The sequence below is a fragment of the Lutra lutra genome, chromosome 4, assembly GCF_902655055.1.
Source record: "Lutra lutra chromosome 4, mLutLut1.2, whole genome shotgun sequence".
Taxonomy (NCBI): Eukaryota; Metazoa; Chordata; class Mammalia; order Carnivora; family Mustelidae; genus Lutra; species Lutra lutra.
In genome coordinates this window covers 179,646,646-179,661,519 of record NC_062281.1, presented here as the reverse complement: position 1 = coordinate 179,661,519, position 14,874 = coordinate 179,646,646, and the positions used below count along the sequence as shown (strand labels likewise).

At 40.9% G+C, this 14,874-nt stretch overlaps 1 protein-coding gene across 19 annotated transcripts in view; it reads left to right on the top strand.

The window, feature by feature from the left end:
* The window catches only part of SRRM1 (serine and arginine repetitive matrix 1), a 31,512-nt gene extending 19,162 nt beyond the window's left edge, over nt 1–12,350 (top strand). For 10 of the 19 annotated variants that reach the window (XM_047725925.1, XM_047725924.1, XM_047725923.1 and 7 more), the window contains 7 exons: nt 577–721; nt 1,118–1,159; nt 4,768–4,878; nt 7,440–7,904; nt 8,470–8,665; nt 10,586–10,810; nt 11,301–12,350. In XM_047725925.1, coding sequence (XP_047581881.1) covers nt 577–721; nt 1,118–1,159; nt 4,768–4,878; nt 7,440–7,904; nt 8,470–8,665; nt 10,586–10,810; nt 11,301–11,405 — 1,289 coding nt within the window. In that variant the 3' untranslated portion in view covers nt 11,406–12,350. The remainder of the gene's footprint in view (nt 1–576; nt 722–1,117; nt 1,160–4,767; nt 4,879–7,439; nt 7,905–8,469; nt 8,666–10,585; nt 10,811–11,300) is intronic. The other 9 variants (XM_047725929.1, XM_047725928.1, XM_047725922.1 and 6 more) reach the window with 2 other exon arrangements.
* The last annotated feature ends 2,524 nt before the right edge of the window (nt 12,351–14,874 follow it).

The window sequence follows — 14,874 nt, the reverse complement described above, 5'->3', positions numbered from 1 at the left end:
GTAGTTTTGAAAGTGCTTTGAGTAACAAGCATCAAGTACTTGCTTGAGGTGTTTTTTGAGATTAGTTTTTTGGAAAATCACTAGATTTTTTTTTTTTTCTTTAAGATTTTATTTATTTATTTGACAGAGATCACAGGTAGACAGAGAGGCAGGCAGAGAGAGAGAGGGTGAAGCAGGCTCCCTGGTGAGCAGAGAGCCCGATGTGGGGCTCAATCCCAGGACAATCCCAGGGATTGTGACCTGAGCTGAAGGCAGAGGCTTAACCCATTAAGCCACCCAGGCACCCCAGAAAATCACTAGTGTCTTAAGGGACACTTGTATCCTATTGGAGTGTGCCTTAGGAATGATTTATATAGCTTAATTATATAATGATTTATATTTATGTTTGGCTTTTAAGTCATTGACCATATATCGATGATAACTTTTTTCAGAACTGATGGCTTGTATACATGCTTGCTTGCATAAGCGAGCTTCACTTGCTAATTTGGACACTCCCATCTGCTTAGAGTCAGAAAATGTGGGCACACACTTTAAAGCACAGATGTAACGTAATTTTTGTTTATTGTATAATTATAGATTCTGGCTCCTCTTCTTCCTCAGAAGATGAGCGACCCAAGAGGTCCCATGTGAAGAATGGTGAGGTAGGCAGGCGGCGGAGACATTCTCCTTCCCGGAGTGCCTCTCCATCACCTCGAAAGCGCCAGAAGGAGACTTCCCCTCGGTAATGTCTTTTCTTTCAGTAGTCTTCACTGGTGGTCTGTGATTGTGATGAAACTTCTCTAACTTAAGGGATGGGCTACAGGCTTATTTTATTAAAAATGGTCAATTCCTTCATTTCAAGGACTCATAGAAGGAGATGGCCAGATTTGGGGGGCTTGGGGATATTTTCTTTGCTTTATTTGGTGGTTATCACTATTAGTGAGATCTTGGTAAGTTTTGTACCACCATGTCCTGTGTCTGCATGACTAGATAAGTGAAACCATAGCATTAACTTTTGAACCATCTTTGAACATTTAAAAAAAAAAAATACATCGCCATTAGTGATATTTAACTCCATTGAAGTAAATAATTTGGTGAATGGAATTTCTTGACCTTTGTTTTTCTCCACTGCTCTCAGGATGCAAATGGGAAAGCGATGGCAATCGCCAGTGACTAAAAGGTTGGTTAGCCACTACTTTGTACATGAGGCCAAGTTTAGTGACATGATTTGCTATTTAGGTTCGCATCCCTATGTATACAGTGGGGATGGCTGTGGAGAAGTTCCCAGTTGTTTTAATTGATTTTATTTCTTTGCTCATCAAATTAATGATAGCACTTGTACACGGTGTTCATTTTACAGTACCATTTGAGCTTAGATTTTTGTGTAGTTATAGTACCTGGATATTTTCCAAGAGATAGGATCATAATAGCTCCTTAGACTTAGTGGGGAGGGCCTTTGTGGTGGCTTTCAGAAAAGCAAGAAAAACTTGGTAAAGACTTTAAAAAGATTAAAGATGAACATGAGTCTCTGGCCCTGTTCATTGTTCTCTACAGTAGGAAGGTAGGTTGCATATCTTCATTGAACCTTTTGATTAAGGTGTCTGTGACTGTAAAACTGTAACACTTGAGAGCTTAATCATAAATAGAAATCTCAAATTCAGGCCTATCTCATAAGTGAGAAAACAGGCTCAGAAGTAGTGAAATGAGTTTCTTAGGGTATAAAGTGACAAAGTCTGATCTTAGACCTGTGTTGTTGACATTATGGCATTATACTGTCTTCATTAGTCTTCTGCTTTTGGGGGGGGGGTCTTTGCAGCTAACTGTCTGAGTATCTTTCTTGAAACTATCACATTGTCCTCTTTATAGCTCACTTTTTGAAGCTGTGTTGGTCGTCTCACTAATAAGAGTTCTCTTGGAAAGATTCTTTGGACTAGTCAGCAGTGTGATGGAGCAAAATTGTGTATTTGTTTTGCGGAATATTTGACAATAAAAAATAAAAACCTTGAAAAAAAGGTAAATTTAGATTCCAAGGGATTCTGTTTCTAATATAATTATCCCTGACTTCTGTAAAATTGCTGGTACAGCAGCTAAAAAGTTGCTTTACAAAATCAGGTTAGTGGTAAGTAAGATTCCTTCCCCCTCCCATAATCTCCCCTTATGAAACTACTTTTTCTTTGGAAAGTGATTTATCAACACTGAAATCAACACTGATGTTCACTACCCTGCTGTAGGGTGTTTATATTCTTTAGAAAGGCCTCTAGTTTTAATGATGTTAGAAATTGATGTCAGGTGTCTAGGATTTGATGGAGGAAGAATTATTTGGAACTGTGCTTCAGTATTTATTGTTTTTAAAAGGGGACGTAACAGCCTGGTTTGGATTACTTCATATGTAAACTTTAAACTTTGAACAAAGTAATATTTCCCATGCTTTGAAACATTTGTCTTTGGGTACCGAACACTTCTCAACGTAAAGGATAAAAGGGATATTGATCAAAAAGGGAAGTTATCTCAAAAAAATTAAAAAGGTAGTTGTCACATCTGCAGCTTCTTGTTTTCATTCCCAGCAGGGCTAGTGAAGTGGTGGTTCAGAGGTCTCTGCAGCAGGCTGGCTCCTTCTGATAGAACTTGCTTTTCTCCATATTTAAGGGCTGTGTCACACACTGATGCATACTGAAACTGGCTCTCACGGAATTTGAGGGGAGCTTCACTACTGAATGCTTTCTACACAGTTGAAAGCTTAGCTTGGCATGTTTCAGAGTAATTAGAAAATGCTTTGTTGTTAATTAAGCAGATGAAAACCATTAAGCATTCAGCATTTTGAGTAATACAGTGAACAAACTTAGAAAAATGTTGAACCTGGGCTTTATGTCACTTTTTTTTTTTAAGCACATATGGAAAAATTGAAGTAGATCTCAAAGAAATTGCGGGTTTTTTTGTTGTTGTTTTTTAACCCTTGAAATATGTGCCCTCTCAGCTTAGGTAGAAATTCTGTAGCTTTTTAGATCATGGAGCCATGTGGTGTCAAGACTCCCATTTTAAGTGATTATTAAATTTTTTCTAGCAGTTCCTTGAGTTACTGCAAGTTATGGGTTGCTTAATCTTTTTGGTATTTTCTCACATAGAAACAGGACATTGAAGGTCATCACTAGAAGGGACCTTCTGGCTAGTCTAAGCCTTTCCTTGTTACCAATGAAGATGAGGCACAAAATAAATACCTCAGGTTATTAGTCTGTCACAGAATAGGTACCAGTCTGAGTCCAGTTTTTTTAGTGAGAATTTCTGATGAGATTTTATAAACTGAAATTGGGAGGATGCTTTTAAAAAGAAGCCACATAATCCACAATAATAGCCTTTTACGTGTTTGTATTTACTGATAACATGGGGAGTTCTGCATTGTATCACTTCATCTTTTTAGTTTGTACCTATAAACTTTCTTTTTAAATCAGAACGCAAATGTCTTTTCCTATTTAAAATCTTGAATCAATACTATGGTTATCCTGTCTTCTGAGTCCTGTAATTCTCAGATTAACCCTGCTAGTAAAATGGCTTCTCCTTTACTGTATTTTCTTATAGTTAGTAGTTCTGTCTACACTTCAACAAAAGCTTATCTGTCTTCATAGATTGCCTCTTATAATTTATTTTTAAATCTGTTCCAAGTGAAGTCTTAGTCCTCAAAGGCATAAACAAATTGGAATTGAAAAGTAATGAAAATAAAGTAATTATTAAATTTAATAATGAATTTCAGAATTTGTTCTGTTAGTAACAGAGCTCTCCTTAGTTTTAAAGAGGGAATCAAGACTAGTAAACTTGAGAAAATACTTCCAGGTTCATAGGAAGCCTCAATCAAGCTGGTCAAGAAATTAAAAACTATATAGTATGTGATTATTTTGTATTTGCGAATTTAGCCACAATGTGGCAAACTGGCTGGGTGTATATTTTAATTTATGTTTTGGGAGACTGCTGTGAGTTAGTCCAGTTGATACAATTGTATTTCTCATGTGTTTATTTGTGTTGGTTAAGTGTGTAACAAAGCTTAGAATTAGGGTTTTACATAATTATCTGTGTTTCTACCATATTGTTCCCAGTAAAAGCTTTAGTGCTGAACTTCTAATCCTTTGTTTTTGGGATAGTGTTTGTAGTTAGTAGTAAGCAACTTTTGAATAGTGGAAATACATTTGTAAGAATTGAGAACTTGGAAGAGTGACACCCAGATTTGGGGCCTTAAGCCACTGGTGGCTATTAAAATTTTAAATTTCTGAATTGGAACATGGAAGTTTTTCTGGGTTTTAAAACAGTTGTTCTTAATAAGGAATCAAAATCACCTGGAGAGCCTTTTCAGCATACACCAGCTAGACCATCGTCTGGACCTGGTGGACAAATTCACATAAGCTTCCTAGGTAATTGTGATGTGCATTCCAATTAAAAAACAATGTCATTTAAGGCAGTGTTTTCAAACTCTTTTTGTCCTGTGTCATGTTGGGAATTTCTGTATCATGACATAGACTCTGCATATTTATATGCTGAAACAAACATTTTAGAAAACAAAATTTACCCTTCCCACAAGTTAAAATGCTCTGATTCTCTAAAATGCTAGTTTTCAGCCAGTCTTGACTGATGATTTTGACCAGGTGTTTTGAAAAACATTGCACTGAGGAGTAGAATAGTTGGTTGCACTTTGGGTTAATGAAGGTTGAAACTGTGTCATCTGGATCACTTAATCATCATGCTAACGAGAACTCCAAATCACCTGTAATTTTTTTTTTTTTCCTTTTCCTTTTGGTGATTTAGTGGTAGACGGAGGAGGAGTCCCTCTCCACCACCCACCAGAAGGCGACGTTCTCCTTCTCCTGCCCCTCCTCCTCGTAGGCGCAGGTCTCCCACGCCGCCACCACGACGAAGGTATTTTATTAGATATGTTAGTTGGAGCTAATTGAAGCAACTTTCTTTATATCAGGATATATTACTAGCATGGCATTGCTCAGCCATTTTCGGAACATCACATATTATGTGATTCTGTTAATATGAAAAGCCCAAAACACCCAGATCTATAGAGATAAAAGTAGATCTGTGGTGCCTGGGAGTGGGGGTATTACAATGGTTACACGACTGAATATACCTAAAACCATTGAAATGTACCTTTTAAAATTTATGGTATGTGAATCACATGTCAGCAAGGATGTAAATTAAAAGGGGAAGTCACTCTGTAGTGATCATAAAGGGAAAAATAACTAACTTTACAGTGGAGAATTCCAGCAGATAGATAACTCCTTAACTAGGGAATCGGTTAACAGTCAATAGTATATACTGGCATTATATAATTCCTGGATACCTTTTTTGGTATCCATATCAGTCATACAGAACCTCAGTCTGATTTATTAGGAAATACCAGACAAACCTAAATTGACAGTTATTCTACAAGGTAACTAACGAGTGCTTTTTAAAAATGGCAGTCCTGGTGGGGGCTCAGTCAGTTGGGCATCTGTCTTCGGCTCCGGTCATGATCCCGTGCTCCTGGGATTGAGCCCCACATTGGGCTCCTGGTCTGTTTCTCCCTCTGCGGTCCCTCCGACCTTGTGTTTATGCACAGTTTCTCTCTGAAATAAACCTTCTTCTTTTTTTTTTTTTTTTTTTAAGTTTTTTTATTCATTTATTTGACGGAGAGAGATCACAAGCCAGCAGAGAGGCAGATGGGGTGGGGGGGGAAGCAGGCTCCCTGCTGAGCAGAGAGCCCGATGCGGGGCTCGATCCCAGGACCCTGAGACCATGACCTGAGCTGAAGGCAGAGGCTTAACCCACTGAGCCACCCAGGCGCCCCTCTGTGAAATAAGTCTTATAGATAGATAGATTTAAAAAAAAGTAGCAACCGTGAAAGACAAAGGAATAGTCACACATTGGCAGGAACTAAGGCATGATAATTATGATGTAGAATTCTCATTTTTGGAACCTGAACAAAAAAGAGACATTAGTGGGAAACCAGGATTGTATTTAAGTTAATACTAAGTGCTATGGCCAATTTCATAGTTTTGATCATTTTTGTTACGGCTCTTGAAGCTGTTAAGTGGCAAATCTATTTTTGTAGCTCTACTATAAATCAAAAGTGATTTTAAAATAAAAGGTAAGGGAGGGGCGCCTGGGTGGCTCAGTGGGTTAAAGCCTCTGCCTTCAGCTCAGGTCATGATCCCAGGGTCCTGGGATCGAGCCCCGCATCGGGCTCTCTGCAGGAAGCCTGCTTCCTCCTCTCTCTCTCTCTCTGCCTGCCTCTCTGCCTACTTGTGATCTCTGTCTCTCAAATAAATAAAATCTTTTTTTAAAAATGTAAATAAATAAAAGGTAAGGGAAAAGGTTTGTAAGGACGTTGCTCAAATACATAGCTGAGCAGTATTGAGTGCCTATACATGCAAAATAAAGAGCTGTAGGTGTTTTGTGTACTTAATCTGTAGTGCTTGAGATGATCTTGCTCAGTAGGTGGTATTCCCATTTTTCAGGTGAGGAAATGGAGGTGCACACTGCCATGGTGTCCAAAAAGCTTATTGTAAAGCCGATCCTATGCAAGAAAACATTTTGAGCTTAAGGTCTGAACATTTCAGAAGCAAATAAGACACTTGAAATGGAATGTCATATTCAGGTCGAATTTCTAAGAGGCACATTAAGATTATATGGGACTTAAGCATTAAGTGGAAGGCCAGGTTGGACTTCCACAGGGATGCATTCTACCTAGTAGGTAGACTTCCACTGAAAAGTGGTTTCTTTGAGACACAGAACCCAAGTCTCCTTGGGAGGGTGGGGTGGGTGTAGAGGTATCTTTCAAAACATGTGCAAGTGAACTCTTTCCAAATCCAAATGTCAGTTCAAGAGAGCACCACGTAGGAGAGCTCTTTTTTTCTTTTAAGATTTTATTTATTTGCGAGAGCAAGCATGAGTGGGGGCGGGGTGGGGACAAGAAGCAGACTCCCCACTGAGCAAGGGGCCCCACACGGGGCATGATCCCAGGACCCTGAGATCATGACTTGAAGCAGAGGCAGAATGCTTAACTGACTGAGCCACGCAGGTGCCCCCAGGAGAGCTCTTTAAAGCACAGACTTCCTAAGTTGCCCATAGTAGAATCCTGCTACTGTGGTTACTAGTTCTTACGTAATGATGGGTGTTTATGCAGGCTTCTCTTCTCAAAAAAATACCCCATTAAATTGGCTCCATGTGGATTATGTCAAATGACTTGACAAACTTGAATTCATTCTGGAAACCTCAGATTTTCTCCATTAAGCAGAATGTCCTGTTTTCTAGTCATCTAGAATAAATAAGTCCACGAAGTGATTTCTTTTTCTTAAATAAGGATAATGGCAAAGCATTTCCAGTTAAAAATGTACTGTCTTTACCTGGTGCCTTAACTTCTGGCTAGTTTTCTGTGTAGTCTGTTGCCTTACTCTTCTGGACCTTTCAGCTTACTGGTGTCTGTTTCCTAGGACTCCTTCTCCTCCACCCCGCCGGCGCTCACCTTCTCCAAGAAGATACTCTCCTCCTATACAGAGGAGATACTCTCCTTCCCCGCCTCCGAAGAGAAGAACAGCTTCTCCCCCTCCCCCTCCTAAACGAAGGGCATCACCATCTCCACCACCAAAGCGTCGGGTCTCCCATTCTCCACCTCCCAAACAAAGAAGCTCCCCAGTCACCAAGAGACGTTCACCTTCATTATCATCAAAGCATAGGAAAGGGTCTTCCCCGAGCCGGTCTACGCGTGAACCCCGGTCACCACAACCAAACAAAAGGCATTCGCCCTCACCACGGCCTCGAGCTCCTCAAACCTCCTCAAGCCCTCCACCTGTTCGAAGAGGAGCGTCGTCATCACCCCAAAGAAGGCAGTCCCCTTCTCCAAGTACTAGGCCCATTAGGAGAGTCTCCAGGACTCCGGAACCCAAAAAGACAAAAAAGTAAAAATATTTTATGCTTTCTTGACTAGGAACACTAACTTGTATAGTTCTTTATGTTGGGAAGCTTTTTCCCCCTTTTACTAAGAAAATACGGAAAAGAATAAGCTGGGAATACAGGCTTTTAAGGCAGTGTAAAGGTACTATTCACAGATCCATTTTCTGTTTTCAGAATAGTTCCTTGTGACACAGACTAAATGCCATAGGACTTTATACCTGGTTCTTAGGGGTATCGTTTATTGGGGGATGTGCTTCCAAAATTGAACTGTGAAGTAACGCATAGAGCATTTCTTGCATGTCTGTGGAAGACTGATAAAAACAGTCAAGTACAAGGAACTGGCATTAATTTCATATAGGAAGAAGCATTAGCGGAATGGATAGAGGATTATGGAGCTTAAACTTTTCTAGATTTGGTTGATACAAATTTGATGTGTGTGTGTTTGTAGCATCAACTAAGTGGTAAAATATTTAAAGTGACCTGGTTATATAATGGTGGTTGGTTATTTTCTCTTAGGAAAGACCTTTGCTCTTGGATACTAAATGTTTTGTTCTTCCCTTCTGTTTCTAGGGCTGCCTCACCAAGCCCTCAGTCTGTAAGGAGGGTCTCGTCCTCCCGATCTGTCTCAGGATCTCCTGAGCCAGCAGCTAAAAAGCCCCCAGCACCTCAGTCTCCTGTCCAGTCCCAGTCCCCCTCAACCAACTGGTCACCAGCGGTACCGGTCAAAAAGGCTAAAAGCCCAACACCAAGCCCATCTCCAGCGAGGGTAGGTGTTGCCCTGTTTTGGACACACTTTATAATTTTATGTGGTCACTTGGAAGCAGAGACAAGCTTTTTGCTTTTTTGTGGCTCAGAGCAGCAGCATTTTCTGTAGTTCATTTGGCCTTCAGTGAAGCATGAAATTAAGGGGGTGGTGGTTGTGCCACAGTCCATGCTTCTTATCCTAGCCACCCGCTCATTGACATTATGTCTAATACTGTGAAATTCTGTAATCGTGGTGGTCAAAATGGGCCTATATAAAAAATCTAGAATAACAGAAAAGAAAAAGTTAACTCGTGATTTTTTTTTATCAGGGGGAAAAATAGCTTAGTATTTTCTGCTGTTTGCTGTAGTGTTTGACACATTTGGGGATTCTTTAATATCTTAAAATAAAACTTTCAAAATTAGATCGTGTGTTAGTACAATTCCATTTTTATAATGGAAACAGACACGACGAAGCAGGCACCAGATGTTAACAGTGGTTATATGTTAGAAGAGGAAAGGATGAATAATCTTAATTTTTCTTTGTGTATAGTTCCCTTTTTCCCCACAGCAGAAATAACATTATTTCTGTAGTTAATGAACCTTGCAATCTGAAATACTAGCCGAAGTGGAAAGCTTGGTATTGTCCTGTGTAGTCTTATCTCTGGCAAGCTGCATAAGTAAGAATAACACTTGTTTTTTTTTAACCTTGTAAGTTTAAATGTCATTGGGATATTAAAGTATTGGAGTTTAAACTGCATTTTCCCCTCTTTGAGTCATTAATCTGATCTTGAACAGGTTTATTGTATAAAGTCAGTGGTTAGAGGTCCATCTCATCAGTAGGTTTGCCTGAATTATTTTACAAACAAAGCAAAAAGATGGAGGAATTTTAAGTGACTGCTTAGAAATGTGAAATTTGAGGATTACTGATGGGATTCACTTGTCACAGAACTTGACCTTTGCGTAATTTTGGTATGAACAGTGGGAACCTTGAACAGCCTGGAGCAGGGCCATGTAGACGTGGAGGTTTTTTGAGGAATACAGCACAGCACTGTAAATGTGTTTTCTCCTCCTTATACTTAGTGACATTTTCTTTTTTTAGCTCGCTTTATTGTAGGAATATATGTATCATCCAGTATCTGTGTTCATTGACTATTTATGTTACCCATAAGGCTTCTGGTTACATAGGCTGTTAGTAGTTAATTTTGGGGAGAGTCAGAAGTTCTTTGCAGATTTTCAACTGCATGGGGAGTTCATGCCTCTAAGCCCCACGTTGTTCAAGGCACAGCCGTATACCTGAAGGAGCAGACTCCATTCTAGAGCTAGGAGAAGTCCTGTAGTGGCTGGAGGTGGGGCATTCACATGAGCATGTGTTCAGAATAATAGCTGTACTTACTGAAAGCCTGCATCCTGTTTTGCTAGTATTGTGGGCGGTTTACAGATAGACCCATTTAATTCTCACCACAACTTTATCGGGGATTGCTGTCCCATTTTATTTAGGTTTACAGAAGGGACTCAGAAGAAATCTTGTCTGGGTTCACATGGTGAAATGGGTTCAGGAGCCAGAATTCACCTCAGACTTTTCTTGGTTTTGCACGTGCTGTTCTCCTTACGTTCGGAGGTGGCTCCGGATCCTGGCCACTTGACTGGCAGCTTGTGGTTGGGAAACGTGGCTTCATGTGCACTTAGTTGGGGAAAATCGTAAAGAGTCCATTCCTTCAAGGTCCATTCTCATATCAGATCTGTGAAGAGCATCTTTGCTTACAGTGTGGTTTTCACCTCAGCATGTGTTCTTGGCAGGGATTGCCTTTGGGCCTTTTCTCCCCCTGAAGCCTTAAGGAAATCCTGAAATTTGTCCATTTAGTTATTTCTTGAGGAAATAAAACGTGTAGTTGGACAACATTTTAATCTGATTAGTTTTATTGCGATTTTTCTGGATTTCTAGAACTCAGACCCAGAAGGAGGTGGAAAGAAGAAGAAGAAAAAGAAGGACAAGAAACACAAAAAGGATAAGAAGCACAAGAAACACAAAAAACACAAGAAGGAAAAGGCCGTGGCGGCAGCCGCAGCAGCAGCAGCAGCAGCAGCAGCTGTCACCCCTGCGGCCCCCACTGCCCCCACGACCACATCAGCACAGGAGGAACCGGAGGCAGAGCCCGAGCCTAAGAAGGTACGTGTGCCTTGTACTTCCTACAGTTCACGAAGTCATTTGATGTTGAGGAGGAGCTAAAGATTTTTTTTACAATCATGGCTGCTCGGCTGTTAGCTCTCTGCTGATCTGTCGTCATTCTTGATGATCTGCCAAGAACAGGAATTTGCCAAGACTAAGAAGATGACGAATGGCTGTCAAAAGCTTAAGGCAGCTTTTCCAAATAGTTTGTTTGAGACACAATTAACGTGCCATTCACCTATTGAAAGTGTGTGATTCAGGGGTGCCTGGCTGGCTCGGTAGAGCACACAGCTCTTGATCTCAAGGTTGTGAGTTCGAGCCCCACATTGGGTGTAGAGATTACTTAAATTAAAAGAGAGAAAGTATGTGATGGAGGGGGTTTTAGTGTATTCATAGAGTTTTGCAGCCGCCGCCATGATATGGTTCTGCCCTGTGCCCTACACCTCTTCGCCAGTGTCTCGACTCACCAGTGTGACCCCTCTGGTTTCAGGAGACCGAAAGCGAGCCTGAAGACAACCTCGACGACTTAGAAAAGCACCTGCGTGAAAAGGCGCTGAGATCGATGCGGAAGGCTCAAGTGTCCCCACAGTCTTAGGCGGGAATGTGTGTCACGATGTACATTTTATTTGGTTTGTACGCAATTCAATTTCAAAATTGCTAAAATGTGTTTGAGCTTTAGACTATAACATTTGTTGTAATAATTGCTAGGTTGAAGTTCACCATGTAAAAAAAAAGGGCATGGATTTACATTGCAAAAGGTGTCCACAGTGTATTAGTGACATTCTTTCATTGACAGCTGACATAAATTCATTTAGAGTGAAATATTTTAAGCCAAAAAAAATCCCCTTTTTAAAAAAGGGGGTTTCAATATTGTTGGCATTCTTATGGTTTCTTTTTAAAGGCCTTGGCTATTCCCAGAGGTTTTCCTTTCTTCTCATTTTTTTTCTTTATTTTTTTCTCATTTGAGTCTTAGCACCCGTTTAAGTTATGATGCTTCCAACCTTGGATGGTTTGCGAGCTTGCCCAGAAACAAGACCACTGTCGAACTGCCACAAAAGTATAAATGAATATTTTAATGCCACAATCTTTCCTGTTGCCTGTGGAGTCTCTGCTGAAACGAATCAGGATTTGAACTCTAGGATGAGACCGAAAATGAAAGCATGTTGTTTGCCAGGACACTGTGGGTTTATATTGATGTGTAACAAGTTGATTTGGAACACTGGAATTTCATTCTATTCTGTTGTGTTTTTTTTTTTTTTTTGTAAAGGCAATTAACTAGTCCCAGGAAGGATCCTTCAGTTATATAAAAGTTTGTTTTATGAAATGTCATGGCTCCATTCATAATTTTGTCTTGTTCTTCCAATTGGTATATACAACTTTCAGAGCTCTCATATTTGGAAGGCTGGAAGGGCCCAGACTTTGAAATAGTGTCTTGTTTTCACTGTTTTTGTTTTATTTTTTGTTTTTGTTTTTTTTTTTTTTTAAACTAAAGCTATATAAAGCTTGTGGATTAAACAGAATAAATTTCTAAATTTAAAAACGTTGGCCACTCACTTTACTTAACCGTCTCAATACTCCAGGAACCCACCTTTTTTTTTAAAATCTTACGGTTAAGCCTGTGTTTTTATCCCCATGGCCCTTTTGGCACAGTGAGGGTTGGACAAGGGAAATAAAAGGTGGTGAAATTACTCTACCGTCTTTATTTTAATAATGAATGTGATAAGTGCTATGAAGGGAGAGTGTATGGTACATTTGGAGCATACATGATAGGGCAAAGTTAACCAGGCACTTCGAGCAGAGCAGTATCTGTTTACAGCCTGAGAGGCAGAAGGAGTCTGGCACATTCTGGGAAGTGAAGGAAGGAAGGAAAGCTAATGACCGGAGCGACCTCCCTCTTAGGTTGTGTGTGTTTAATGATAAGCAAGTCATTTTTGCCCTCAAGATTTAGCAGAGCGAAGTGACTTGAGGAAACTTAGGGTTAGTTTGTAGAAGGTAAAACAGCAACATAAGATAGAAATTAAGTGCAGGAACCCCTAGGTGCCTCAACCAGTTAAGCGGCTGCCTTCGGCTCAGATCATCGTCCTAATTAATGTCCTGGGATCGAGTCCCACATTGGGCTGGTTGCTCAGCGGGGAGCCTGCTTCTCCCTCTGCCTGCTGCTGCCCCTGCTTGTGTGCTCTCTGCCTCTGTGGTTTAAAAAAAAAAAAAAAGGTGAAAAGGGAATCTTTGACATCATGAATCTAAGCCGAGGAGGGTGACACACGGGCGGTTAATGTGATGATAATTTTTGGCAGTTAAAACTGCAAGAAACGTCTACACATTTTAAGACTCAGTGGGATGGTTTTTAACCTGACGGATATGGACATAAAGGAGCTTTTTTTACAGGTGGGTTTTTAGAGTGATTTGTAAGGAGGCAACACTTAAATGAAGCTGCTCCCATAAGTGAACTAAGGTAGTGTGTGGTGGATAAGTGCATCTAACCTGCGTGCCGCAATGAAAAGCTTCAAGATCTTCGGTGTGACTTCCTTATGATTTTTTTAATTCTGTGATTTAGGGAAAAGCACAGAATATTTCTAAAATGGTTATTGATGACTTATCCCTTCCAATGCAAGCATACCAGTGAAAATTACTGGGGTCCCCGTACCTATCTAGCCTGCCGTTCATTCATTCATTCACTCCCATTGGTTCACTTGCCCCATTCCTTCAATATGCTTTTTTTTTTTTTTTTTTTTTTTTTTAAGATTTTATTTATTTGACAGAGATCACAAGTGGGCAGGGGGGAGAAGCAGGCTCCCTGCTGAGCGGAGAGCCTGATGTGGGACTCGATCCCAGGACCCCGGGACCATGACCTGAGCCGAAGGCAGCAGCTTAACCCACTGAACCACCCAGGCGCCCTCAATATGCTTTTGTTCCTGCACTTGAGCTGCCGTTAAGGGTAGCAATAGGCCCTGTTTTGCCAGTCTGAATGATCAGTTCTTTTTTTTTTTTTTTTCTTTTTTTTTTTAAGATTTTATTTGTTTATTTGACAGGAAGAGGTCACAAGCAGGCAGAGAGAGAGAAGGAGAGGCAGGCTCCCTGCTGAACAGAGAGCCCGACACGGGCCTCCATCACCCAGGACTCAGACCACGACCCGAGCTGAAAGCAGAGGCTCAACCCACTGAGCCAGCCAGGCGCCCTGAATGATCAGTTCTTGATCCTTCACTGGTTCATGGCTGGATTGGGCTCAGTTGTTCACCCTTGTTGAAACACTTTCTTCACTTGCGTTCTAGGAGACAACACTGGAACCTTCCAGATGCAACACTGGTTTTCTTCCTATTTCACCAGCTGGTCCTTGTGTATCTCCTGGCTCCTTTCAAACACAAAGTTTGTCTTTGTCCTTGGTGGCTTTCTCTATGTTTAATCCCTACTCCCTTGACTTAAATGGTATCATTCTGTTGATGGGTGAAGTTTGCAGTCTAAACTTAGCTACCCTGACCTAGACCCTATCCAGCTGCTTACCTGATAACTCCGTTTGGATGTCTGAAAGAGATACAAATTGAACATGTCCAAAGTAGAATTTTTAAATGCCTTCCTCTGATCTTATCCCCACCTTATTTCAGTCCCCCTCGTTGTCATTTACTCAAAATTGAGTCAGCACGGTTGGCGGTATCATCTGCTCTCCAACACTTGGGCACACAAAGGCTGTTCATTCCCAATGGCCTGAGCCAGGTCATGGTAGTGCTCAAAGCCCTCCAGTAACTTTCTGCCTCCGTAAAATCCAGATTTTTTTACTGTGACCTGCAAAACCTGACAGCACGGGTTTTGGTCTGCTTTGGCAACGTTATCACTACCCTCCAGTCTGCTCACACCACACCTGCTACCTTGCTCTGACCCATCAAAGTCGATTCCCTTTCGGGACCTTGGTTCCCACTGTTCCCTCGTCCTGGAAGACACCGCCTCCTGATCTTGTGGCTTCCTTGATTTCTTCAGGCAGTCTTTTTGAACTCCCTCTTGTTTTCACGTACAGCAATCATCAGTACCTGGAATGGTACATTTTTGGTCCCTAGGAACTTGGTCTTGTTCTG